This window comes from Sinocyclocheilus rhinocerous, unplaced genomic scaffold (genome assembly GCF_001515625.1).
Source record: "Sinocyclocheilus rhinocerous isolate Xijiao unplaced genomic scaffold, SAMN03320098_v1.1 scaffold2028, whole genome shotgun sequence".
In the NCBI taxonomy this organism is placed as follows: domain Eukaryota; kingdom Metazoa; phylum Chordata; class Actinopteri; order Cypriniformes; family Cyprinidae; genus Sinocyclocheilus; species Sinocyclocheilus rhinocerous.
Genome location: NW_015628691.1, coordinates 44,513 through 71,881, shown reverse-complemented (window position 1 = coordinate 71,881; position 27,369 = coordinate 44,513). Strand labels below are relative to the sequence as shown.

Sequence of the window (27,369 nt, the reverse complement as noted above, 5' to 3'; positions counted from 1 at the left end):
GTTCAGCTCGTCTGCTCTGTTTCGGTTTCATGCAGATATTTTTTATGTATAGTTTCACAAAACTGAAGTCAACTGTTTTTGCTTCAAATTTCGAAATGATACAATCTAATTTAGATTAAAAACTGCTCATGTTGCATGTATGCAGCATCATTGTTTGGATCATGATTAAAATGTAGTGGTTGCCTCTAATTTTAAATGGAAAGAGCACAGACAAAGCCTTAGTTTGTTTATACGAAGATATTTCTTTTATTTGTGTTACTTATTTATTTGATTTGGGGCTTGTTTTAAAATATCAATTTATTATTGTTATTTACTTTACATTATATTTAAATTTTGTTATTTAGCAGACGCTTTTATCCAAAGCGACTTACAAAGGAGGACAATAGAAGCAATCAAAACCAACAAAAGAACAATAATATGCAAGTGTTATATTAGTATATTATTATAGTGTTATATTTCAATTTCACAAAAAAACGTGCAGCATTTTGTTCAAGCAATAATAAAAGGACATTTCATTTAGAATTTGTCTTAGATCTCATTTTGTTAAAAAAAAAAAACCATGAATCGAATCGTGACTTGAGTGAATGGTTACATCCCTAATATCTAGTGATTCCATCGTGGTAGTACATTGATTTTCTTTATTTCTCCCACCAGATGGCACCAATCTGTCTTCCAATCATTGGATTTTAATCAGTTATTTTCAGTTGTAAATCAGATAGAAGAAAGTTGTGCATAATTTAGAGGGGAATATTGTGTAGCACCATGAAATCCCCTTAAAATACACAATATTAAAGACTAAATATTATTGAAACCTATAACATATGACGTTAATTTCATTAATAAAAACATACATTTCTTTGGTCTGTTTTGACCGCTGAGGATCACAAGTGTGACCTCTAAGTGAGGAATACCAGAGGAATCTGTGGAATGTTTGACCTTTCTGCTTCTTATCTTTGAGGTGGTGGGACACGTCTTCGATCAGGTGGATGAGGAGTTGAGCTCCCAGTATCATGAGACTGTTTACTCACTGCTGGATTCTCTCAGCCCCGGATACAGAGAAGCGTTTGGAAATGCTCTGCTACAGAGACTGGAGAGGCTCAAACAAAACGGACACTGAGGGCTTCAGTATCATTCAGAATATCTCTGCTCGCTAACAGTTCATCCAAGTCCTGTGCCGCTCTCAGCTTAAAGCATCAGTGGTACCTTTTTCAGTTTTTAGCCTGTGATATGTTTTAACAGATCTTGGTGTTGATTTGACAAACTGACTTGCCTGTGATGTTTTAAAGTATTTTACCATTATTTGGAGAGGTATCATTGCTATGACAGACACAATGGGCCCAGATGAATACTCCATTTTTTTATTTACCATTTTGCAAATGAAATAACCCTCAGAAATAGCAGAGGATTATGGGAAAATGTTTGAACTAAAGTCTTTTGTGTTAACACACTAGTGCTCTGGTTTTGGATGAACTGGGTCCTGCAAAATAGAGCTCCATACTGTACTTGCATCGTCTGTACAGCATGGCTCTTTAAAGTACTAACATTAAAAACATATCAGATGCCTTACTACTTTCATTCAAATTTCTAACAGTTCAGTTTTCTTTTGTTCCAATTTCAGTTAAACCTGTCCACAAGATAGTCATTTAGAAATCCTGATACATTCAGTATCTTCTCTTCCTTTTGTTTGCTACAGATCTTATCAGATCCCCTTTTTGAATGTGAAAATACATCTGTTGCTTCATCTGTCAAAATCAGCAGACAGGATTGAAAAGCCAAAACATGGTGGTGATATCCACTTCCAGCCCCAAAGTTGTTGTTTTTTTTAAGAAAATGGAAACATTTGTCAATTTCGTAAACCTGACTCAAGGATCGAAACTGATGCATTTTAGCTCTGAAACTTTATACTTTTACTTACAAAAGAGTTGAGCAGAATCGTCTCCCCTGCAATTACATTACATAACAGCAGCATGTTTGTGTGAATGTCAATGCTCGACTTATTGTTGTAAAGAAAAAGACATTTATTATGGTTAATGATAGTTCTATATCGGCAACAGCAAGCATATCATGTAATGTGTATTGCCCAATATTGGTGTTTTTAAAATAATGATTTTTATTGTTTTTTCAGGAAGAAAGATTTTATGTTATGTAGAATCCTTGATTGACTGGTCACAACAAAATGCTTGATCTTGCACAGAATTGCACTAAATGAGATAAAGCAGCCATTTTTCTGACTTTGTTTGAAAGGGCTGCGCAAAAATATGCTACAAATTTACATTCCATTTCATTTCAGTTTAGAACAGAAGGAAGAGATTCATTTAAGTAAATGCATACAGGAAGTTGTGGTATGATGGGTTCCTACCTCATGTTGGGTTTTTATGTTGACCTCTTCAGCATGCCTGTGAAATTGATGTGTGTTTCCAGCTGGTTTGGGATAAGGCAGGTGATAATAGTATGCTGTTTTGTGATAATAGGGTCAGTGAACAGAATCGGTCCTCTGGTTTTAGCAAATTCCTGTGAAACACAATACACTTCATATCAGTCCCAAACAAACGTCCTAATAATTTACAGAATGTTTGCTTAGATAACCAAGATGGAAAACGAGTAAGAGAGCGTTTAAATGACGTACAATGCACAAATAACTTCTGTACCTGAGGGAATGTTGCTTGCTTTTGTTTCCTTGTAATAAAAAGCACACATTCAAATGTTATTTTGGTTTCATGATTCAGTTTTGTAGCCAATAGTCATATTTTGCAGGAGCTTTAGAAATCATTTAAAGACAAAGGCGTCGTCGTCTCTTACAGCTAGTTTGATCATAATAAACTCACATATTGAAACACAACCGTAACCACCTGCCCTCAAACACATGACCTCTCAAAAGGAATATAACAGTTGCTGCCTGAGAGAACAGAACTGAAACAGGAAGAAACAGTGGACAGTTTCCTTTAATAGACGAGATAAAAAAAATAAACCTTTGTACTTTCTTGTAATCACACAACTTTGCAGCTTGACATTTATATAATGAATACACTTTAATATATAATTAACTAATGAATTTAAATAATTTTCTAGATGTTAATGATTAAAAAAAATGTATACACTACCATTCAAAAGTTTGGCGTTAAGTCTCTTGACTCATCAAGGCTGCATTTATTTGATCAAAAATACAGTAAAAACATTCATTTGTGAAATAGTATTGCAATTTAGAATAACATTTTTCTACTTTAATATATTATAAAATATAATTTATTTCTGTGGTGGCAAAGCTGAATGACAAAATAGAAATAATTTGTACCAGTATAAGTCTTTACTATCACTTTATATCAATTGCAAAAAACTTAACAGTAGTGTATACGGTTACAAAAGGTTTCTATTTTAAATAAATGCTGTTCTCTTTAACACAGGTATCCAAAAAATGTTAAGCAGTTGTTTCTAGCACTGATAATTTCTGAAGGATCATGTGACACTGAAGACTGGAGTAACAGGAATACATTTTACTCTATATTTAAAAAGGGAAATTATTTTAAATTACAATAATATTTTGCTATATTTACTGTATTTTTGACCAAATAAATGCAGACTTGATGAGCGTAAGAGACTTTTTATATAAAAAAAAAAAAAATCAAATCGTACTGATCCAAAACTTTAACTGTAGTAGAGAGAGAGAGATAAAAAAATAAAACCTAAATTCTAAATTGTTTTCTAAAAGCTGTAGTACGCCAGTAGGAATATTTGAATTCTGCCTTCGTTTTACATCCTGGATAAAATCCTTAAACAAGAAGAATAACAAAAATCATTGTTCACCATAAAAAAAAAAAGTTTATTGTTTATTTCATTCAGACATTAACATACATAATTACATGTTAAATGTGGCCTTTTGCTTGTGGCCACATTTACAGATCTTTTAAGAAAATATGCTCATTTTAAGATGCAGTCTTTATTAAATATGCAGATTTAAAACGCAAGTAAAAAGTTCACAACCAGTTGTTTAAAGAAACTTTGATTAGACGCATCCGAACACCAGCCACAAAGCAGTTCAGTGCACACTTGATTGAACCACTGTTTGCTTGTCAGCGTCTCGTTCTGGTGAATCATTAATACAATTTTAGAAACCAACTAGGATTAGGCAACTTCTGTAGAGTGGCACTGTGTGCATAGTTAAAGACCATACAGTAAAATGACAAATGTGTCATGGTTAGAAAAAAGTAGTAGAATAAATCATAAAATCTGCATCTACCAATATTAGATCTAAAAGGTCCATAGAAAAGGCACACATCCAGATGCCTCGGTTCTTAATTGTATCCCTTTGTAAGCGTTTTGACTTCACTGTTGGCCTTCAGTTCACAATCTGAACAGGGAACTTGATGCAAAATAAATCTTTGCTGGAGTCGTCTCTCAATTCCCATTCCACAACCAGTTTTATCTAATAAACAAACCAACAAATAAGGAAGTGAATGCATGCAACATTACAGCATTGTTCAGAACTAAAGGTAGTCGAGGAAGTTAACACTTACTGCTGGATACTCGTTCTTGACAGGCAACTGGTTGACGTAGCTGTAAGCTTTTTGCGGCTCAATAGGACACTGGATTCCACACTTGCACCCATCTGATTGAGGAATAGGGAAGGGGACGGGGATGCCAGCGACCACTCCGTGAACCACAGCTGTGCTGGTCTGACTGGCAACACCTAGGGGAAATATAAGCAAGTTGGTGATTTCCTACATTTAGATCTGGTTTATTTGAGCTGTCACTAGATGTGAAAAGCAACTCACTACTGGTGAATGTTACATTGACTGTATAGGACTGTCCCTTGTGAAGCTGGCATGGCTGTGACGGGCAGGGATGGATGTCAACCTCAGCAACTTTTCCTTCTGCTGAGCCTGGAAGGAAAAACGAGGAAAATAAATTTTGGAATTAAGACCAAACGAGCGGTTCAATATATAAGAACTTCACAAAGTACTACTTACCACAGTCGACGAATTTCACCTGCTCGGCATTAGTGCAAGCAAGAAGAGAAAGTAAAACAACGCCGAGCATACGGTAATAATCCATGGTTCAAATGAATCCTGTAGAGAACCAGCACACAGTACAAACACAAGTATTACATCGCCCAGTCACACGACAGTGAAACTCTGCCGTGTTTCTGCGCGCTTCCTTGTGAAGATGTCACCTTTAATAATTAATACACACAAAACACAGGAAATAGCAATACAGTGGGAAAGTTTACAAAAAAAATATACCAACTAATTTCATTTAAATTAACTTGCTTACCAGCCCTTCCTTCAGCCTCCTGTATTTCCTTGTCACAAGATCAGAATGACTGCTCCAATCAAATACTGTCCGCATGGGCGTCTTCGTGACGTAAACGCAGTTTCGGTGAACTCTTGACCAATAGCAATGACTCATGGAAATGGTCTGAAACAAGGAGGACATTCTGTTGCCAGATATATCAATACCCCTCTGTCAGGCTGTTCTTACTCGCTCAGAGATTTTTAAAAAAGAGAGGTAAAACGATTTTACTCTCTCAATTTCTCTCAAACATGTGTGTGTCCCTCTACTTTTTAACAGTTTAAATAAAATGTAAATATCAACAAATCATAACGATATTTGTACATTTGCATTATATAGGGTGAAAACAATTTAAAAGTTTGAGTTTTGTTTTAAAACACACATTTAATTGCGCTTGAGAGATTTCATTTGTAACTGTTTCCATACCTCAAAAAAAGATCCTGCAACAATATAACATTTCTAGAGTGAATACAAATTTTATGTGCAATTTAATTAAATTGTTTTTTAAAAGTTGTGCACTCGCCACAAACTCTGCGCCTCATTTGCCACTGTAACTGAATAACGAACGACCCGAACATTTTATATCTCTGGGGTACATTACAAAAATCTGGCATCTGTGAGGCTTGATTGGGCAACATTTGATATTTGAGTCATAATTAATGTTACACGTATCAGCTTATTTTTTTCTATATAAATAGGATTTTTCCACAGCAGACACTTTTTACAGAAGTCATTTTTTGTTTGCCAATAAAATTACACGTTTGCAGAAAAAATGTCATTGCACATCAAACCTGCATCGATTGAATTAAAAATTAAAATGCATTTGTGACTTAAAACAGAAAAATCTTGACTGTCAGAAAAGTAACCATTAGTAAGGTCAACCATTAGCATTTTGTTTATGTTCCTTTTGATATTCTGTTTAACCTAAGTGTTTATTTTCAGAAATTAACAGACAGAAATTTTTTAAAAATAAAAGGGTTAAACCACTGAATCTGGCAACCCTTACTCTCGATAACTTCTTCATGCGCATGCGCAGTACTATCAGGGCTATAGTAGGGATGGGCGATACCACTTCCAATTCAATGCATATTGTACGCATTATTATTATTTATTTTTTTGTTAAATTAACAAAATCACTGGTAAATAAAACACACCTTAGTATCGATATTTTCTGTTTGAGTATCGATACTTTCGATACTCGCGTCAGTATCGATATATCGATACTTTGGATCTATACGCCCATCCCTAGGCTATAGAAGATGTCATTCGCCAGAAGACTGCTCATAAGCGCCCCTAAAACAGCGTCATTTCACCTTTTCAAGTATGCACAATTTAGCGAAATGGCAATAATACATTCAGGATGTGTTGTCTCATATAATACGTCTTTGTTTGGTACTTTATCTTCAAATAATAGCTAATGCACGTAGCTTAGCTAGCTAACTTAGCTTGAGAACAGATGCGATAGTGAGCTAACAGCACAGATGATATGATTTGATAACTTAAACTAGCACTTATGGTTGTCGACTAATTATCAACACATTTGAATTAAAATATTTAAGTGATAGTTAAATTACTCGTTTGATTTCAGTTTCTTAAAAACGTATCCGTTCTGTTAACACACACATATAAAGCCAAAGCTTTTTAATCTGTTTTATAGTTATTTTTTATGTACGTTAATACAATCCTATTGTTATTATTGTGCATGTTAGCCATGCGTTATTGTGTGTGTTTGTTGTTGTCCAGAGTTCAGACAGTCCGAACATGTTCAGCTCCTCTCACCTCCACCGCGCGCTACTGCAGCGCCTCCTCCACCAAAGAGGAGCCCCAAAACCCCTCCAGCAGCAGCCCAGCGGAGAACATCCGTCTCAGTCAATCCTGTCTCAAGGTTTGATCATCCCACCTGCACTTCATCTTAGATACTTCAGTGATCACATTTTTGGGAGTAACAGATAAACCAGTCATAGTAGACATGGACAACAATAAATAATCAAATTAAAATGTTGATTATTATTCCTGCAGAGGCTCGCTGAGATTATGGAAAAGGGAGAGTATCTGAGGATAGCAGTGGAGGGAGGCGGATGCTCAGGATTCCAGTATAAATTCGCAGTGGATACTGTTAGAAATGAAGACGACAGGTAATTACTAATAGGGCTTGGAAAAAAAAAAAAAAGGGGTTAATATTAATTATTAATCATAAAGGTCAATTTTGAGTTGTTTTTCAACATGGAGTCAGTCAAAGATGCTTAATGTTTTTCATCAACCTCAGGAGGTCAATATCCAGTTATATTTTACAAGTATTTTTTATGAGTTTTGCAGCTATGTTAGTAATTGTTAAGACGTGACTCTGATAACAGTTTAAACACATGATTTTATTTTCTAACAATAAGCATTAAGTAAACATGAGAGAATCCACAATTCTTGTTTATCAATTCTAATAAATGTAAAAATAAATTTTTTTAAAGTATTGTTTATGTATAATATAAATCAATGGTAATGGTATATAATTATTTGTTAATATAAAAAGTAAAATAGCTGTTTTATAATGTTTTATACAAAAACTTTTGTAACAGATGCTATAGAAAGAGTACAAATCAGCATTAGTTTAGTTATTGATAGACTATTATGGTTTTTGATAATATTTTGAATTAGATTTTATTTTGTATTTTCTGCTTTCATGTATATATTTCTCTAAAAAAAATCACTTTTATTTCTGTTTTAGTTATTTTGGTACATTAAGTGATTAATTATTGTAGTACATTTAGTGTAAACTAAATGAAAATGAGAGATGTTGCCTTGGAGACTTGCTGAAATAAGTTTGTTTTTCATATTTTATTTTTTAAATAAAAATTTCAGTTATATTTCCGTTAACAATCACCCTCGCACACCTGTATGTCATTGATAGGTGCGTAGGAAAAACGACCAAAAAAGGTCCAACTTCAAAACAAAAAAAAAGAATGAGTCACACTATCCTGACTTGCGAAATCTATCAAAATATTTATTAACAAACAATGTTTCGGTCCATGGCCATGCCTGATGAAGATCATGAACCAAAACGTTGTTTGTTAATAAATATTTTGATACATTTTGCAAGTGAGGATAGTGCGGGATTCGTTCTTCTTTTTTTTGTTTTGGAGTTATATTTCAAGTTACCATTTTTTTCATTTCTAGTACAGAAACTTTTTTATGGGTTTAGTGTTAATGAAATAAATTTGTTTTTCATATTTTATTTTTTAAATAAAAATTTCAGTTATATTTCCGTTAACAATCACCCTCGCACACCTGTATGTCATTGATAGGTGCGTAGGAAAAACGACCAAAAAAGGTCCAACTTCAAAACAAAAAAAAAGAATGAGTCACACTATCCTGACGAAAGAAATCTATCAAAATATTTATTAACAAACAATGTTTCGGTCCATGGCCATGCCTGATGAAGATCATGAACCAAAACGTTGTTTGTTAATAAATATTTTGATACATTTTGCAAGTGAGGATAGTGTGGGATTCGTTCTTCTTTTTTTGTTTTGGAGTTATATTTCAAGTTACCATTTTTTTCATTTCTAGTACGGAAACTTTTTTATGGGTTTAGTGTTAACAATAATAACACTGGTTCAAATTGTGTTACTAAATAATTAAAACATTTAAATTGCTAAATAACTAAATTATAAAAAATATGTTATACCATATATTACATTAGTTTTTATTTATTTATTTATTTTTTGGATAAATTTAAGGAGGTGAGATCACCATTTAAAAGATGAGGGTACGGATTTTAAACTTGCTAACGTTAATCTAGTTGACCTAACATTTCGAATAGTTCTCTGTCCAAAGAACATCAGGTTTGTGCTAGGGGTCGACCGATTATTGGCGCAGATATTAAGCATTTATATCGCGATACATATTGATATTGAATTATTGTCCAGCCCTAGGTTATCAATATCGGTCATTTTCAAAACCGATTTGCCGATCAAATCATTTAAAAGCATTTAAAGAAAGTTTTTGTCAGCCCTTGTCATTATTAATTTTGACATTAATTTTCAGTTTTGCAACCGACATAATATATCGGTTCAAAATATTGGTTATCGGTCTACTTGATCTGTAATAATCTGTATCAGCATCGGCCCTGAAAAACACATTGATCGACCCCTAGTTTGTACCTTTATTACCAAATCTTAAGTCTTAGTGTTCATACCACAGAAATCCAATATACATACTTGATCATCAGTGATGTGATAATGCAATTTTGTAGATCTTTTGCTTTTATTTTGGTCTCGTTTTTTCCCCAGAGTATTTGAAAAGAATGGTGTTGGGATAATAGTTGACCAGGACAGTCTGGAGTTTGTGAAAGGATCCACCATTGACTTCAGTCAGGAGCTCATCCGTTCTTCCTTTCAGGTGTTGAAGAACCCACAGGCTGAACACGGCTGCTCATGCGGCTCGTCTTTCTCGGTCAAAATCTGACACCCATCTTCTCTCCATCACACTGGTATAGTTTATGAAGTTGTTAGTGCATGCATAGCTATGTGCTTATTGAAGATCAGCCAAAAGCATGATAATAAGCTAACATTAGGGGTTCTGATTTGTTAAATCTATTAATATGACCACAGATGACATAATAGAAGAAAAACAAAAATCAGACCCTGCAGTTGTTAGTGTGTTGTATATAAGGAAGAGTGTATATATATTTCTAATAAAGTTATAATATATGGTTTTCCATTGCCTGTTAAGATCATTCTTTTTGGGGGAATATTCTCAGGGTCATTTGCATAGCTTATCACAGACTATTGTTATGTGATTTGAATCATGTGATAATGAATAGGTCATCATTTAAGGTACAGCTCAGATTTAATGCAAGTAATTTGTTTTTATTACGAAATGTTAGATTAATCACAGAATTGAATCGAAATACTTCCTGATTACATTATAAAAAGTGTAAGTAAATCTCATGTTGTCTTGATCATAAGGAAGTTCGTTATCACAGTAGGTTCTTTGTTTTACGCTGACAAAGTCTTTTCCTGAAGATGATCAAAGCCAACAAATCGTCAAAAGATTTTAAAGGAATCTTCCGGGTTCAAAAGAAGTTAAGCAGGATTTCTGCCAAAAATAATTTTGACTCTGTCCTCGTTATAAGTATGTTACCGTGTAAACTATATTTAGTGTTATAATTGATATGTCACAGATTTGTATTAATGCCAAACGATCAATCAGAATTATATATATATATTTGTATATTTCTGTCATGACTACTCTCGGAGGGATTGGCATGGTAATGTACATGACAATGTTAATGTATTTGGTCTTGGAGGAATACAGGTACATCTCAAAAAATTAGAATACCATGAAAAAGGTCAATATTTTTTGTCACTCATTTCAGAAAGTGTAGCCTACTGACCCAGACTGAGAGACCATTTAAAGGCTCAGGAAACCTTTGCAGGTGTTTTGAGGTAATTAGCTGATTAGGGTGTGACACCATGACTTTCCAATATTGAACTTTTTCACAATATTCTAATTTTCTGAGACACTGAATTTTGGGTTTTCATTATCTGTAAGCCATAATCATCAAAATTTCAAGAAATAAAGGCTTGAAATGTTTCACTCTATGTGTAATGAATCTATATAATATATGGGTTTCACTTTCTGAAATGAGTGACAAAAAATATTGACCTTTTTGATATTCTCATTTTTTGAGATGTACCTGTAGATATGCTACGCTGCTGCGGCAGAGCAAGTACCGAGACTTGCTACTGCCAATACATCCACAACATGCTGCTGTGAGCATGTAAGAAATACTGCTGCTGCACATATAGCATACATGAATCACCTCGTAGCAGATCTATACAGGTGGAGCTGGGGAAGGTGGAGGGTTTCAGAAGTGCGCTGCAAACTGCTACACCAAACAAAAGCCAGGTATTTGAATATTGAGCAGTAAGCTCATTGGCTACCGATACAGGAGAGAACCAATCAGCTGCCATGTGACAATGATGTCGCCAGGTCAGATTGAGCTAGACCTATCGGACTGCAACATCGAGAGTTTCATGTCAGAACTCCGTATATGTACGTGTTTTTTTTTTATTAAATTTGGCTTTTAAGAAACATTTCACAAAAATATACAAAAGAATGTCTTTACAAATGATATTTACATTGATAAGAAAATCAAAATATGAATTAAGCACATCTCTTTCAATCGGAATGATACTGAAGGAGAGAACGCTGCATTTCATATCTTCAGTTCACTCTGAGCCTTGACAATCCAGCTGAGTAAAATGAAAATAAAAACAACACTAAAAAAAATCCTAATCAGAATGAATGTGATGTTGTAAAGGCTTCAGCAGCAAGATGAACAGTGATTTCAGATAAGACAGCATTGAAACAAACTCTTCATTCATTTTCTGAGGGATTGCATTACCATTTTTTCTTTTAAACTTCAATCTCAGACATGAAACACAAAGCATACGGTTCATACCTACTCGCACAGACGCACAAACGGACATCTCAAGTTCACTAATCGAGCTAAAGTTGCTACATATGAGGTTAGGAGTGTCATCTACGGTTTAGGGAGAGCACGTTCAAGATCGACATTAACAGACCACTGGACTACCACAGTGAGCAGGTCAAGTATACAGTGCATAGAATGCTTTGGCATGCTGACATCCTAGAATATAACGCCAGTGTTACATTCAGGGAGAAGGCCACAGGAGATCTAATAAACCTCAAAAAGATCCACCAAACCAAACCAACAGAAATACAACGGAAAACAATCAGGTTATAATAAAAAAAAAAACAGAATCTCCAACAGAAAAACACACCTAAATGAACAAAAACACGCGTAGTTTAAGGCTAATCGTATTTAGCTTGCTACAAGTTCTTTTTCATTTGGAAGAAATTCTTAAAAACATTGATACAGATGGACTCCAAAATAAATTACGTTCTGCAACTTGTAGCTCAGGATTTTTTAAAAAAACAAAACAAAAGGGGGTAAACACATACACATCTGATAGATCTTTTACTGTACGCTGGGTCATGTGACACCTTGACCCAACTATCATTCAGAAACGCTTGAGTTCAGGTATGGGTGACGGCTCATAAAGACGCATGCATCCGGTCACGGAGCAGACGGGTGGAGAAAACTCTGTGAAATCCACCGCCTGATGTTCCTCATTCCACGAGTCGGTTCACTCGTGCTGTCAGCTGGGCTTGTGATGTTTTGAGGCAGAGGAGAGGAGACTGCATGCCATCAGTGAGAAGCGTGAACACACCGCCATACAAACAGGCTGAAAGACACAGAAAACTTCTTCATTGTAGAAACATTTATAATACTCACTTTAGTGCAGCTCCCAGTAATTCTTGGTTCTGATTGGTTAATGACAGCATTCTGCAATCAAGTGTATTATTAACCGTTGCCGCTTCATGTCTGTTTCTTCATAGAACTTCATAGAAAGTTTGGTGTCCATTTTTTATGAATGTATTTGTTCATTCACTCATTCAAATTTCACTTGGCAATATGGCAAAAAGTTAATTTTGGATCCTAATTTTGCAGTCATGGGTCATTCCAAAATATTTTTATACTGTATATGCATAGTAGACATTTACATTGTTACAAAAAAATATTTTAAAAAAAATATTAAATATAAGCAGCACAACTGTTTTCAAGATTGATAATAATAAGAAATCTTTCTTGAGCAGCAAATCAGAATATTAGAATGATTTCTGAAGGATCATGTGACACTGAAGACTGGAGTAAAGATGCTGAAAATTCAGCTTTGCATCACAGGAATAAATTACATTTTAAAATATATTTAAATAGAAGAAGTTAAAATTGTAATAATATTTCACAGTGTTACTATTTTTACTTTGTTTATTATACTATGTGTGTCTGTATACACACATACATGTACATACGTGTGTGTGTGTGTTTAAGGTCTAACAAAGGTCTAAGGTCTAGATTTTATAGTTCTGGGTCGAAAGAACAGAACAAAATTGTTTTTGTTAAAAGTGTTCCAACTAAACTGACAACTGGACACACAGTGAAGCAAACCAATGAAACTGTCTCAATACGCTGATTCAAAAAAGGAAGAATAATAAAGAAATTACAGCAATATGGGGCCTGTGAGGAACAGAATGAAACCACAACAGAACAAGCACCTTCTATCATCGCCTCCGGCGCTGACGACAAAGCGATCCCCGTTGGTGAAGCGGATGTTGGTCAGGTGGGCAGAGTGGCCCAGAAAACGTTTGTGTTTGGCCTGAGGAAACAGATTCTAGTCAGACAATTTGCGATTTTATTTTTGAAAAAGCAGAAATGTGTGCAGCACAGGTTAGAGCACGGATATATAATGGACATAAACATTTTAAAATCCAATTAAACAGCTGAACTTTGGCTGTTGAGAGAATGTTTTGATCTGTGTTGGCAAGAACTGTCACATCCAGCCCTTTTTACTGTCTTGTGATGTACTGTCACGTGTTATTGCATTTTCTCAGCATTCAGTAAAATACAATATGCAGAGACAGCGGAAATTAGTCTGTGGTTTCTATTTATGTGTAGGAACAGCACTATTGGCCATTGTGGAGAGGGAAGTACACTTTAGCATACTTAAAAAAAAAGAGTACTTATTACAGAAATAAAATACTTTCAATTATACCATGGTCTGTCCGAATACTCGCTTCTGATTGGCTGGTAGGTATGCGGTAAAACCGTTTAATGCACAGGTAGTTCCAATTCAGTTTAATCACCGTTCTATATGCGCTTTAATTGATGCACACAAACCCACACACAGAGAGAGAGACAGACAGAGAGAGGGGTTGGAGATCGCAAATCGCACTGTGCACATACAGAAACTTGTCGTCAACGCTGCCCCACGAGTTTTATTAATAAAATAGCCTAGATACTGGATCGCTACATTATATTCCTCAGCAACGAGGTGGTAAAATAGCTGTTTGTGAAGTAACTAAACACAGCTTCATTGTTTGTAGAGAGAGACGCGCAGACGGAGGTAACTCACACACATACATCTCTCTCTCTCTCTCTCTCTTTCTATTGATCGATAATTAATTGAAATAAATGCTGTAATTCATTCAAATAAATGTGATCTTGCCGCACTACTTCATCCGTCTCTGATTTGAAGCAGGCAGAATGCTAAAGCTAACGAGCCGTAACTGACAAAAATAACCGTTATTTTTTTTACCCTTCCGGTCAAATTTTTTGCACTTCACGTCGGGTGGTTCTTGGCATAGATATATATACATAGACGCCTCATTAGCGACCATTTCTATGGGCCGCGATACATAAGCCATCCGCCATTTTTGGAACGGTCTGCGAATCCTCGAGCGCAAGTTAACTGTGTGTGTCTACAACAGCAAATCTTTGAATATCCATTGATTATTATGGTGAATGACGTCAAGTTGATATTCCAAAATGGCAGACGGGTCAACGTATCTGGAGAGGTCATCTCTACATATCTATGGTTCTTGGCCTCCACGTCGTGCATTAAAATCGTTTAATGCACAGCTAGCCGTGCATTATCCCTTACATAATATATTTAAGTGTGAACTGAATGTAATGTTTTCAGACACTTCATTAGATGTTATTTACAATCAAATGAAAATGTATTTGTTTAAATTTATATTAAATATAATTAGCTGAGCTCTAGAGTGTTTTTTGACCCACTTAAGTTGGACTTGAGCACAAATTTATATGTGATTTCATAATTATTTTACAATAATATGGTTAAAGTCATGTATTTAAATATATTTGTAATTGCACATTTGTAATGAAGTTGCAATTTAGTAAATGTAAAATATATTAAATTTAAGTGCAATATCAAATGCACTACATACTACAGGTAAAATTATAATCAAATACTTCACACATGCTTTAGTATGTTAGTCAACATCAAAAATGTGCACTTATTCAAAGCGCAAGATTATTAAAAACATAATTGAAAATATCCTTTAAAGTAAATCTTTTAATTTGACATTATTACACTTTTTAAATGTGTAGCATTTTTACGTCTTCTTTTTAAACTCTAGATGGGACTTTTGTCAAACTCTTTGTATGGCAGAAATCAATAAAATTGTGATTGAAGCTCAACAATTATGAAATACCATCAACAAGTGAAGCCCACCTTCATTTGTACAAATATTCATAAGATCACCAGAAGCAAACATCATTGTTACACATGTAAGTTGTCCACAAGGTGTTCTGTTATTGTGCGTTGTCATATTTTAAAGGATTTTATGGTGATACTTTATAAATGATAAGAGGAGAAGAGGACAGAGGAGTGGCAGCGTGTCTAAATATCCATAAAATGCCCATGTACACATTTGTAGTCATAAGGTAAATACAGAAAGTAGGCTAATTAACATTTTTACCATCAATGTGTCTAACTAAAAGATGTGATACAGCAATTAATCTAAAAAAAATTAGTGCTTTAGCTAAAGTTACAGAAGATTAACCAACAATCATAATTTGGAGCCATTCGTTTCAAAGCATGATTAAGAATGCGTGATGATTTTTAATTTGTACAGGTTTTAATGATATGAGGGTGTGTAAATGATGACAGACTTCTAGTTTGTGAGTGATCTATCTCTTTAAAGGGATTAAATGTATGCAAAAATACATAAGTTCTTAGTTGTTTTAACCATGCTGTATGTCAGTCTAGACCTTTTTTTTTTTTTTTTTTATAATTTAAGCATTGTTACAAAAGTTGTCCCTGCCAAGTAATTTACTCATGTATGTTAAGTGAAATATAAACAGAAGTAAAAACTAAAATAAAACTAAACTTAACTGAAAAAACGAAATTAAAATTAACAAACAAACAGACTCTGCAAAACAAAGCCATGGATTAGAATGACATGAGGGTGAGTAAATGATGACAGAATCTTCATTTTCTATTCTTAAATCACCATGCATCACAAAAAAAAGTGTATTTTTCACACTTTTACAACACTTTATTTCATGAAAAATGGGGTATACTTACAAATTTCTCTGGACACGGAAAGTCGAACAGCTTTACCATTCCATAGTCATCGCCTGTGACAATGTTGAGGCCGGAGTGAGACACACAAGCGCAGGTTACATCTGCCTTATCTGTGTTCCTGGACCAGATCCCCACCACCTCATCCCCGAGGACACTACAGAGACACCCAAACCAGTAATACAGCAGCCATTGAGAACAGTCACTTTACTGACAGAAGTGGCTTTCATTTTGATTTTACGGGATGCCAGCAGTGCTGGAACCACCAACTGTTACCCAGAAGGTCTATAATAAAGGTACACCAGGCAGCAAAACAAGAAATTTAGCTCGAGTAAGAAAATAAATCAGGAGAAGTGCTGTGAAAAAAGCAATATGCTGCAATCGCAGATAGAATTAGATTCCTCAGATAACCGAGTTAGTTGAAAACAATTCGTAGTGTCATTTTTAAATTCACGTTTTAAATTTGGACAGAATGAGAGAACAGAAATTAATCTAACCTCCTCACCAAAGTAATACTTATGATCTTGAAATCTGATAGAACGACTGCAAGTACAATGAACTAATCTGATTCGCTGGTCTCGATTCAATCAGTGGGAATAATGAAATCTGTACTGTTTGCTTTTCAGCTGCTGATGGGTGAGTGTGTTGCAGTCCGTTACCTTGTCCATGTGGCCCAGGTTATTCTGTCTATCACTGCTTGCTCAGTGACTTGCTTCCCAGAAGGCACCTCATAGACTACACGTTTATAAGCACCAGTAGACAACTGCAGAGAGCAAAACATGCAGACAGAGTGAGTAACTTTGTGTAGAACTGATCTAATGCTCTCTGGCACAGAAACAGCACAGAGAAAGACCTTAAAGGGGTCATGACCTGCCTTTTTATACTGTTCTCTGAGGTCCACTTATAATGTTATCAAGATTTTTACATCAATAAATATTTGGAAGTAATAGACTTATTTTCTGTCCTGTTTTTAACCCCCTCATCAGAACGCTCTGTTTGAATAGGCGTGCCGGATTGTAGACTCGGAGGTAAACGCCCACTGCTATGATTGGCTAACAGTTGTGTATGTTTGACAGCATATACATTCCTCATAGATGGACGCTGCTGTGACTACTCCGCATTTGAACAGTCAATAGCAAATACTTAAACTAATAACAAAACATACTTACAGTCACTGATTCATAAGCACCAGATTGTCATAGCAAAGTCGGAATTTACCCTTTTTTTTTTTTAGAAATAGACTTTGTGCAGTACAGCCAGCCTTGTACTCTTCTTGGTCGTCCATAAAATGCGTTGCACAAATTCGAACATCTGGGTTGTATATATATTAAAATGTACTTAAGTCCTACTTAAGTTGGTCCAAAAAGCTCTCAACTAATGGCATTTAATATAAATGTACATTTTCATTGTATTCTAATTTACAGTATATAATTGCTGTGATAAGTACTCTTTGATAAGTACTACATTCTCTCATACAAACAAGCAAACACACACAAACACAGCTCAACATGCTGTACCTGCACATAGCAGCTGTCAGCAGAAAAGTCCATCTGCATGACAAAGCTAGGGATGTCCCTACAGCAGTTGATGCGGTTGAGCTGCGGTCCTAACGTCAGGTCATAAAAATCTACTGCATTCTCACTGGAACCCACAGCCAGGTAGCGTGAGTCTGGACTGAACCTGAGGAAAAGAAACTTTAATTGTTGCAATAGACCACGTTCATGTCAGAATGAAATAACATTCACCTAGAAACAGCAATACAGAAATTTGTTTCTGCCTGAAATGGAAGTGTCTTTAGTATTTCATAATTGCGACTTCATTCCATTTTTTTTACCCTGCAGTGAAAACATGACTAACCCACCCTCAAAAATAAAATAAAATAAAAATGCATTTTAGTGGCTGAAATTATTATGGATATTTTAATAAAATTAAATAATGCATAATTAGCATCAGTCTCACCTGATATCTTGTATGGCAGAGCGCCGATCTCTCTTCTTCCCCCAGATCTTTAGTGAGGTAACAAGGAGGATGATGAACTCTCCATTCTTCATGCCGATGGCCACCATGTCGCCCTCTGGGCTGTAGCTGACTGCGCGTGCAGGATGACCGAGGTTCACTTTATTCAGCATCTTCTGTTTTTCCATACAAGAGCGCATTTGACTCATCTGGTATCTCTAAAAAACCACTATGCACAGGCATTATATAATTTACCCTCTCTGAAATGTCCCAGAGGCGCACAGTGCCGTCCTCAGCAGCAGACAGGAAGACGTCTCGGGTGGGGTGAGCGAAAGGAAAACTTGAAATCGCATCATATGACCCCTTTAAGTCCTATGTATGCTTAATTTTCCACATTCCTCTCCATCTCGCAAACAGTTGAGTGAGCAAGCCTTTCTTTTCAAATCAAAATCAACCTCATATTTTCAAAACTCAAATCAACCTAATAACACCCCTTAGCTGTTCTAAATTCATGTAAACCACAGCTTTGTGGGCTTTATTGCTTTAATAAATGCTTGTCAGTACATTCAGCAGTACATTTTAACCATATTTCAAAGACAACAGAAGTTATTATGAAATTATATATATTAAAATGTACTTAAATCCTACTTAAGTTGGTCCAAAAAGCTCTCAACTAATGGCATTTAATATAAATGTACATTTTCATTGTATTCTAATTTACAGTATATAATTGCTGTGATAAGTACTCTTTGATAAGTACTACATTCTCTCATACAAACAAGCAAACACACACAAACACAGCTCAACATGCTGTACCTGCACATAGCAGCTGTCAGCAGAAAAGTCCATCTGCATGACAAAGCTAGGGATGTCCCTACAGCAGTTGATGCGGTTGAGCTGCGGTCCTAACGTCAGGTCATAAAAATCTACTGCATTCTCACTGGAACCCACAGCCAGGTAGCGTGAGTCTGGACTGAACCTGAGGAAAAGAAACTTTAATTGTTGCAATAGACCACGTTCATGTCAGAATGAAATAACATTCACCTAGAAACAGCAATACAGAAATTTGTTTCTGCCTGAAATGGAAGTGTCTTTAGTATTTCATAATTGCGACTTCATTCCATTTTTTTTACCCTGCAGTGAAAACATGACTAACCCACCCTCAAAAATAAAATAAAATAAAAATGCATTTTAGTGGCTGAAATTATTATGGATATTTTAATAAAATTAAATAATGCATAATTAGCATCAGTCTCACCTGATATCTTGTATGGCAGAGCGCCGATCTCTCTTCTTCCCCCAGATCTTTAGTGAGGTAACAAGGAGGATGATGAACTCTCCATTCTTCATGCCGATGGCCACCATGTCGCCCTCTGGGCTGTAGCTGACCGCACGTGCAGGATGACCGAGGTTCACTTTATTCAGCATCTTCTGTTTTTCCATACAAGAGCGCATTTGACTCATCTGGTATCTCTAAAAAACCACTATGCACAGGCATTATATAATTTACCCTCTCTGAAATGTCCCAGAGGCGCACAGTGCCGTCCTCAGCAGCAGACAGGAAGACGTCTCGGGTGGGGTGAGCTCCCAGTCCCCAGATAGGACCATCCATGTGGCCGTTCACCAGAATGTTACATGCTGCGTTCTTCTCACCAACCTCAATGATCTCAGCATTCCGAGTGCCTACGAGAATCTTCCCCTGAACAATCAAGGAGGAGGACACAGGGAGCCATACTATTTATCGGGAAAAATAGCCAGCTTGATATTTCTGACTAAGGCTAGTTGGTTCTTACTGGCTTTAGAACCATCATATATGTATGTACATATGCATTTATCTTAGGAATGCACGATATTATCGGACCAATATCGGAATCGGCCGATAATGGCTTAAAATGCAAATATCAGCATCGGCCCAATATATGAAAAATTATGCCGATATGTCTTGCCGATAAGTGGATTAATCACGTCAATCACGTCAGCAGTGCAGTCATTCTTGAAGCAATTTTTGCTTGAATGATGATTAGATTCACTGTTTTGGATCGCTGCATTTACTTTGAGAATGCACGTGCAAGATGATGCCTTCAGTGTGCAACTGTCAACAGTCACTACAGCGCAGCGGCCGGTCTCCCCCGGGTCCTAATGCCCGTCCTGTAAGGCGTTGTATTTACATAGGGGGGTACTGTTGGCCTACTTGTAATAAAATAAAAGTAAAATACACATATCACTAAGAAACTAGTGTTTCTGAATAAAGCAGTATCAATGTCATAAAATTATCAGTGTGTTTTGATTTAAAGGTCAGAAGCTATAGCTTACACATGAAAAAAAAAAAAAATCACAAACATGACACTTGTAAATTAAATAATTTTATATATGCAGATTTATTCATTAATGTTTAAGGTTTTTTTAATGAATTATGAGCTCTAAAAGATTTTCAGAATTTTTACAACTCTTTTGCCTTAGACTATCTACAACTGTTAAATCTTAAAAAAAAATAAAAAAATAAAAAAATAAAAAAATAAAAAATGCAGCGATTGATATATAGGTTTAGTTATAGTTATAGATTTATCATTATTTTCAAAGCTTTCAATGTACTGTCATTATAAAAGAACTAACAAATAAGTTTATGTTCAAAAATAAACCAAAATTAAAAATAATTTGTTTATTCTGTCTGCACAGGAGAGACTTGGTGTTGTTTCCAAACAAAAGGAAATATATCGGTATCGACATCAGCTATCGGCCAAAATGAGTTGAAAAACATATCGGATATCGGCAAAAATCCAATATCGTGCATCCCTAATTTATTTATTTGTTTCCTCTTTCTTCACAAATTCAAATATTTCCCCTCTTTTTTATATTCTATTATTTCTATTGTAGTATTGCTATACTGAAGATTATTGCCATTACTCCAGTGTTTCCTTAGAAACCATTACTTATTATTATGAGTGCTGACAACAGTTAAGTTTTTTTTTTTTGAAATAGCAAAAGTTACATTAGTGAGATTATAAATGTCTGTACTGTCACTGTCATACAGTCCTTGCAGAATAAGTATTATAGTATTATAGTTTGGTATTATGGTATTATGAGTATTAATTTCGTTCAAAAAGTGACTCCGGTATTATGAGTATTAATTTCTTTTAAAAAAATGACTTCAAAAACCTGTTTATTTATTAGATAGCAAAAATGTTGTGGGCGAGATGTTGTGTAATTAATTGCATATGCACAAAAAGAGAAAAATACTAATAAAAATAAATCACAATCATCATAAAATTAAAAAAAATAGGGGGGAAAAAAGTCTGGTAGGGACAAAACAGCACACCAGCAACCCTCATCGGAGTAAATCGTATCTATCAGTACATCATTACTGATAGATTACTGATCAGTACAGCACATATAGGACCACATTTGTAAATAAATAATAAATAACAGGGCTGGCACTATTATCACAGAATTTGTATTTCTACTGAGGAATATTCATTGATGTCAGAAAAACAGCATATGTCTAACTTCTTGTGACTCCTGACCAGAATGTACTCCCAGAGGTCTGTTAGATTTTGCTGTATTTGGCTATAAATTAAGTAAGCTTGGCCAAAGTTCTTGTGGGGAGAAGAATTTACTGAAGGTGTAGTGTAGCAGTTCTTCAGCAGCGATGTCATCCTTCAAGAATCTTGTAAGAATCGTAGCTTCTCCCGAAGTTCTGTCTGTGAGACTAATTGTATGGACCATTTGGTTCACACCTTTACCGAGTTTCTGTTGACTGCATCTGAGGCACAGTCACAATGTAAATGCATCTGACACATAATCTTTCAGGTCCAGTATTTCCCATCCTCTTCAATGTAGTGATTTTGTGTAAGTGCTGTACCTTGCCCCTGCAGACAGAGCGCACACAGTCTATGATCTGGCCCGTCTCCAATCTGAAGGCTCTGCATCGCTTCAACTCCTGATCCCACAGTTTGAGCGCACCACCCTCCTTAGACCTGCAGAGGGCAGCCCACACAAATCCTCTCATTTACTACAGCAGCTTTTGAGAATGCTCATGCAGATTCAGAGAACAAACTATTTCTGTTAAAGATAGTGGGAAAGGTCAAGCCACTTACGGTCGTTCTTTGCCCCCCGTCACAATGAGCCCGTCACGTAATGTGGTGTACATGGTGAACACAGGTCCAGTGTGAGCCTTAGCCACGATTCTCACTAGAACGTGTTCCTTCCACACACACACATCTCCACTAATGGTACCTGTAAATGTCAAGTTATTCTGAAAAGAAAACAAACCTGCACTAATCTAGTGACCTCTAAGAGAAAAACAGCACAAACATGGCAAAGCACAACATTTTCATATCCGTTCACTCATACTTCTACACCGAATCTTTAAAAAAGTAAAACGTCATTTTTTAAGTTACAATCATAAACAACTTTTTGAATTAATTACTGATTTAGCATCTTGTTCATTTAAGCTCTGACACACAAGTGCACAAACAAATGCACACGTATGCATGTATACATAAATATCTACTCACACACATTCCACATTCATTAAAAGGGATAGTTCACCCAAAAATAAAATTCTGCCATCACTTGCTCATCCTAATTTCGTTTCTAACCTTTATGACTTTCTTGCATTGTGAAACACAGAAATAGTTATTTTGCAACTCTCAAATCTCATTCTGTGTGTGTGTATGTGTGTGTGTGTGTGTACCTGGTATTTATCACGTTATGGGGACCAAATATCCCCACAAGGATAGTAATACCAGTAAATTTTGACCTTGTGGGGACATTTTTTGGGTCCCCATGAGGAAACAAGCTTATAAATCATACAGAATGAATTTTTTTGAATATCTAAAATTGCAGAAAGTTTACTGAGAGGGGTAGATTTAGGTGTAGGGTTGGTGTAGGGTGATAGAAAATACAGTTTGTACAGTATAAAAACATAAAAACCATTACACCTATGGAATGTCCCCATAAAACACAGAAACACAGCGTGCGCGCGCGCGCGTGTGTGTGTGTGTGTGTGTGTATGCGTGTGCGTGTGCGTGTGTGTGTGTGTGTGTGTGTGTGTATTAAAATATGGAATACACAACTGTTCAAAAGTCTGGGATCAGTACATTTTTTAAAAAGAAATTAATACTTTTATTATTATTCAGCAAGGATGCATTAAATTACTTTCTATATATCAAATAACACTAAAAAAATAGTTTCTTGAAAAATATTAAGAAGCACAACTTTTTTAAACATTGATAATAATAAAAAAAATGTTTCTTGAACACCAAATCAGCATATTAGATCCATGTGACACGGAAGATTGGCATAATAGCTGCTAAAAAACGGAATCAGAAAAAATTTACATAAAAAAACTGCAATAGTTCACAATATTACTGTTGTATTGTATTTTTTAAAAATAAGAGATTAAGAGAATGGTTAAAACATTTTAAAAATCTTACCGATCCCAATCTTTTGAATGGTACTATATATAGAGCTTATTTTCCCATTTTCATTTGCTTTCATTTTATGGAAAAGAGCCACTTTGAAATTCTGACAAACCCCCCTTTGTACTGGTTTGGAAAACTATTGCATTTTTAATTTTAGGTGAACTTTTCCTTAATTTCTCCCTCTCTAACAACAAATACGAAATGAGCTGAACATCACGTAGAAACCGAAGAATACTTACAGCTCCAAAGGCCACTGAAAGCATGGTCTGCATACGGGCATCCTCAATGGAGCTGAGCACTCCTTTCTTACTGAGCAGGGCCCTGCCGGCCAACATCCAGAACCGCACGTGTTTTATCCCCACTGACACAAACTGAGTGTCTGAATCAGGCCGGAACTCTGCCACAAAGATCCTCTGGGTGTGACCGGCCCGACTTGCTACTTTGGCACCTTTGAAAAGAATTTCAGATCACAAACCTGATATAAAAGCAGAGTGCAGAGTGAATGCTGTGTGTGTGTGTGTGTGTGTGTGTTGACCTGTACCTTCCCGCCACTTCCAGATGGTGAGGGTGTGCTGGGGGTCCAGACCCACAGAAAGCAGCAGTTTGCCGGTGGCACTGAAGCTTACAGAGCAAACGCCCCTAGAATGATGGCAGCGCAGCACAGAGAGGGTCTGTTTGTTCATGGCTTCCCACACATGGATAGAGGGAGATGTGGCTGCAAATACAAAAAGACTTTATTTGTCCACTGTTGCTTAGATTTATAAAGTAATATAGCTGTATTCAAAAATTCAATTCTGAAGCATGCCAGAGATTCGATAATCCAGTGTCAGAGACAATGTTTCATGGCAACTCTGTATTTATAAAAAAAAATGGAGAGTGTCTCTTACCTGACATGTCACCAGCATCACCTAAGGGAACAACAACAGCAGTTCAACATGGTAGGAAAAAGACTTTAAATTACATAATTTTTAAAACCACTGGCTGTTGTAGCACCAAACACTCGGAAAACAATTTTTTTAAATTAAGAACAAATGTATCAAGCAACATGTGCAAATGGCAATAAGGTCAAAAGCACAGGTGCAACCATAAAAATAAAAAAAAAAGGATTCGAGAAATCACACGTTTCCTTTCAGTTGCAGAGAGCCATATTTGGCTCTATTTCATTGGGACCTTTTTTTCTCATCAAATTCTTCCAAGACCAGTGCTGGAGAGTAACTAGTTACATGTAATGGAATTACGTACTTTAATTACAAAATAAATGTAACTGTACTCTGTTACAGTTACTGAGAAAAAAATATGTAATTAAATTGCAGTTACTTATGAATATGTTAACACTTATAAAGGGGGTTACATCTGAACATTTTCACACACACATACAGATTTGATTGATTTCTTTCCCAAATTGCATTGACTGCTCTAAAATATGAGACACCAATGGAGTTTAGTATACAGAATAGGACACATGCTTATTTGATCACTGTTTTATTTCCTATTTGGGGTTGTGTATGTTCCTTATTTTTTAAATTAAATTTTTTTTTTCCAAGGCATTGTTAGATGCCAGTGTTTCCTGTCATAGCTATGCAAAGATTTGATTTCAAAAACAGTATCATAGCTATTAAACATAAAAAGAGGTGCTAAAGTCTGATGTTGTGGTGGCTGTGCTTTAAAATTAAATAAGTATAATCTTAATTCAAGTGATGAAGGATTCTGAAAGTCTGACATCAGTGTTGAGTTCTACTGTAAGGTTAACTCTGCCTGCTTTAAATGTTTGAAAATGATTAAGTTTAGAAAAATTTAGAAAAAAAATGAAATTTAAATGAAGAAAAGTAATCAAATGTAATCAGTTACATTACTTTAATAAAGTGATTGAAATAGTTACACTACTTATTACATTTTAAATATAAGTAATCTGTAAACTGTTACATTTCCAAAGTAACCTTCCCAACACTGTCCAAGACCAACTTCTCTAAGCTCTAACTGTATGTCTCTTTTGTTGAATTTTAGGAGAAACATCTGGGACAAAGTTAATACCAGGGCAGTCAAAGTGAGAAGAAAAAGGTGAATGTTTTCACAAACATACCTACTTGGCCAGTTGCCACCACGTTGGGGAACTTTGGGTGCTGATTAATAGTCAGGCACAGAATGTCATCACTGTGTTCCAAATAGAAACTCTGACAGGCTGAAGGCAAACAAACAGAAAAAAAAAAACAATAATGATTCTCCACAACATTTTTGTCACGTCTTCATGTCTGTTTGAAGGAACTCGATGAATAAAATCCATATCTAATCCACACTTGCTACTTACGCCCACTCTGGCACATTAAAATGCATTAAACATGCATTACATATGGCAGGTACCTAAGGGTTTTCTCCCCACCTGTTGTTAAGTTTAGGACGACCCCTACTGAGGCAGTGTGGTAAATAATGTCCGCCCCCTCATTAAGGTAATGCACATTGTTACGGCAGTCGTTGCCTCGGTAACCAAGCACCAGTTCAAGCACCAGGTCCTGCAGAGAGAGTCAAAGAGGGGTGTCTGAGGTCGTATCCATGACAACAGCACAGAGTATCTGGCTCTCAGAAACCGTGTTGCAGTTCAAACAAGAGAGGCAAGAAAGATCATCTATCCACTGAGGGGACAGAGCATACTACAAGCTACAAAACCAAAACACTACTAAGTAATTTAAAGTATACAGTACTATGTACAGAAAGATAGGATAGCGTAGCGACAGGACAAAACAGGAAAAGGAAAATGGCGGGAACCGGGAAGGGAAGGGAAGGGAAGGGAAGGGAAAGGGAGGCAAAGAGGGAAAGGGAAAGGAGAGGAGTATGCAGATAACCTGCATGAAAGGAACAGGAAAGGAAAAGGAAAATGAATGAGGAAAGGAAAGCAAAGCAAAGGAAATGGGAAAATAAAAAAGAAAGGAATAGAAAAAGGAAATGAATATGCAGAGCACCTGCATAAACAGAACAGGAAGATGAAGGAGAAGGAAAGCAAAAGGGAAAACAACAGGGGAAAAAAAGTAATATGTAAAAAGGGAAAGGCAAAATAATACGCAAAAGACCTGCAGTAGTTTCCAGCGCATGTTGAGGTTGTCTAACTGGCGGTTGGTGGTGGAGGACAGCTGGACATCCAGTGGGGTCAGCTGACCTGCCAGATCATTCACAGCTCGGACATCCTGTTTCAGAGGCGCGATCTCATCACGGAACACCTGAAACACACACAGAGAGAGAGAGAGAGATAAATAAATCACATTACCATCTTTATCTCTGCATATCGCCCAAACACAATTTAAATAAATCATCAGCCGGAGCGCTTGGCAATGACTCATAGCATGTGTGAGAGGTGTAACAGCGTCATCGTGGGATAAAACTATAAAAATAGCTTCAGGCAGGAAAATGATCAACTAGAATAATCCTTAAAGGAATAGTTCACACAAAAATGGAAATTCTGTCACTATTTACCCTCCCTTGTGTTCTTCAAAACCCAAAGGATTATGTTTCTTCCATGGAATACCTTATGATCGAGATGTTAAACTAAATGTTCACATAGTTCTTGTTCATACAATGAAAGTAAAATTGACCAGGGCCTGTCATACTGCAAAAATGCCAATTTTTTGGTATCTTTTATGCACCTTTTTGTCCTTTTTGAAGCTTCACAACCCCCATTTCCTAGTAGTGAAAAGCATCATGATGAATATCTTCTTTTATGCTCCACAGAAGAAAGTAAGTCATAC

At 35.9% G+C, this 27,369-nt stretch overlaps 3 protein-coding genes across 4 annotated transcripts in view; 1 reads left to right on the top strand and 2 right to left on the bottom strand.

Annotated features, from left to right (window-relative positions):
* Window positions 1–3,796: 3,796 nt before the first annotated feature.
* Window positions 3,797–5,368, bottom strand: LOC107738274 (epididymal secretory protein E1-like). Its single transcript, XM_016549989.1, has 5 exons — window positions 5,269–5,368; window positions 4,965–5,063; window positions 4,770–4,877; window positions 4,512–4,684; window positions 3,797–4,420 (listed from the first exon to the last, which is right to left on the bottom strand). Exons 2-5 carry the CDS (start codon window positions 5,047–5,049, stop codon window positions 4,334–4,336), a joined length of 453 nt encoding a protein of 150 aa, XP_016405475.1. The 5' UTR covers window positions 5,050–5,063; window positions 5,269–5,368; the 3' UTR covers window positions 3,797–4,333.
* A 918-nt stretch (window positions 5,369–6,286) lies between these two features.
* On the top strand, window positions 6,287–10,473 carry LOC107738273 (iron-sulfur cluster assembly 2 homolog, mitochondrial-like). Of its 2 annotated transcripts, XM_016549988.1 has the most exons (5): window positions 6,287–6,332; window positions 6,536–6,607; window positions 7,030–7,171; window positions 7,306–7,421; window positions 9,570–10,473. In XM_016549988.1, exons 2-5 carry the CDS (start codon window positions 6,546–6,548, stop codon window positions 9,742–9,744), a joined length of 495 nt encoding a protein of 164 aa, XP_016405474.1. In that variant the 5' UTR covers window positions 6,287–6,332; window positions 6,536–6,545; the 3' UTR covers window positions 9,745–10,473. The 2 variants fall into 2 exon arrangements, with proteins under 2 accessions (XP_016405474.1, XP_016405473.1); XM_016549987.1 differs by lacking the exon at window positions 6,287–6,332 and having other exon boundaries at window positions 6,449–6,607.
* Window positions 10,474–11,250: 777 nt separating this feature from the next.
* Window positions 11,251–27,369, bottom strand: part of LOC107738277 (echinoderm microtubule-associated protein-like 5) — a gene marked incomplete at its 5' end in the record, with an annotated part of 58,553 nt that continues 42,434 nt past the window's right edge. The window contains 14 exons of the mRNA XM_016549993.1: window positions 11,251–12,554; window positions 13,426–13,526; window positions 16,260–16,413; window positions 16,916–17,019; window positions 19,029–19,191; window positions 19,471–19,643; window positions 19,723–19,911; window positions 22,072–22,186; window positions 22,307–22,464; window positions 23,875–24,083; window positions 24,177–24,350; window positions 24,523–24,543; window positions 25,716–25,814; window positions 26,013–26,142. Coding sequence (XP_016405479.1) covers window positions 12,518–12,554; window positions 13,426–13,526; window positions 16,260–16,413; window positions 16,916–17,019; window positions 19,029–19,191; window positions 19,471–19,643; window positions 19,723–19,911; window positions 22,072–22,186; window positions 22,307–22,464; window positions 23,875–24,083; window positions 24,177–24,350; window positions 24,523–24,543; window positions 25,716–25,814; window positions 26,013–26,142 — 1,827 coding nt within the window. The remainder of the gene's footprint in view (window positions 12,555–13,425; window positions 13,527–16,259; window positions 16,414–16,915; window positions 17,020–19,028; window positions 19,192–19,470; window positions 19,644–19,722; window positions 19,912–22,071; window positions 22,187–22,306; window positions 22,465–23,874; window positions 24,084–24,176; window positions 24,351–24,522; window positions 24,544–25,715; window positions 25,815–26,012; window positions 26,143–27,369) is intronic.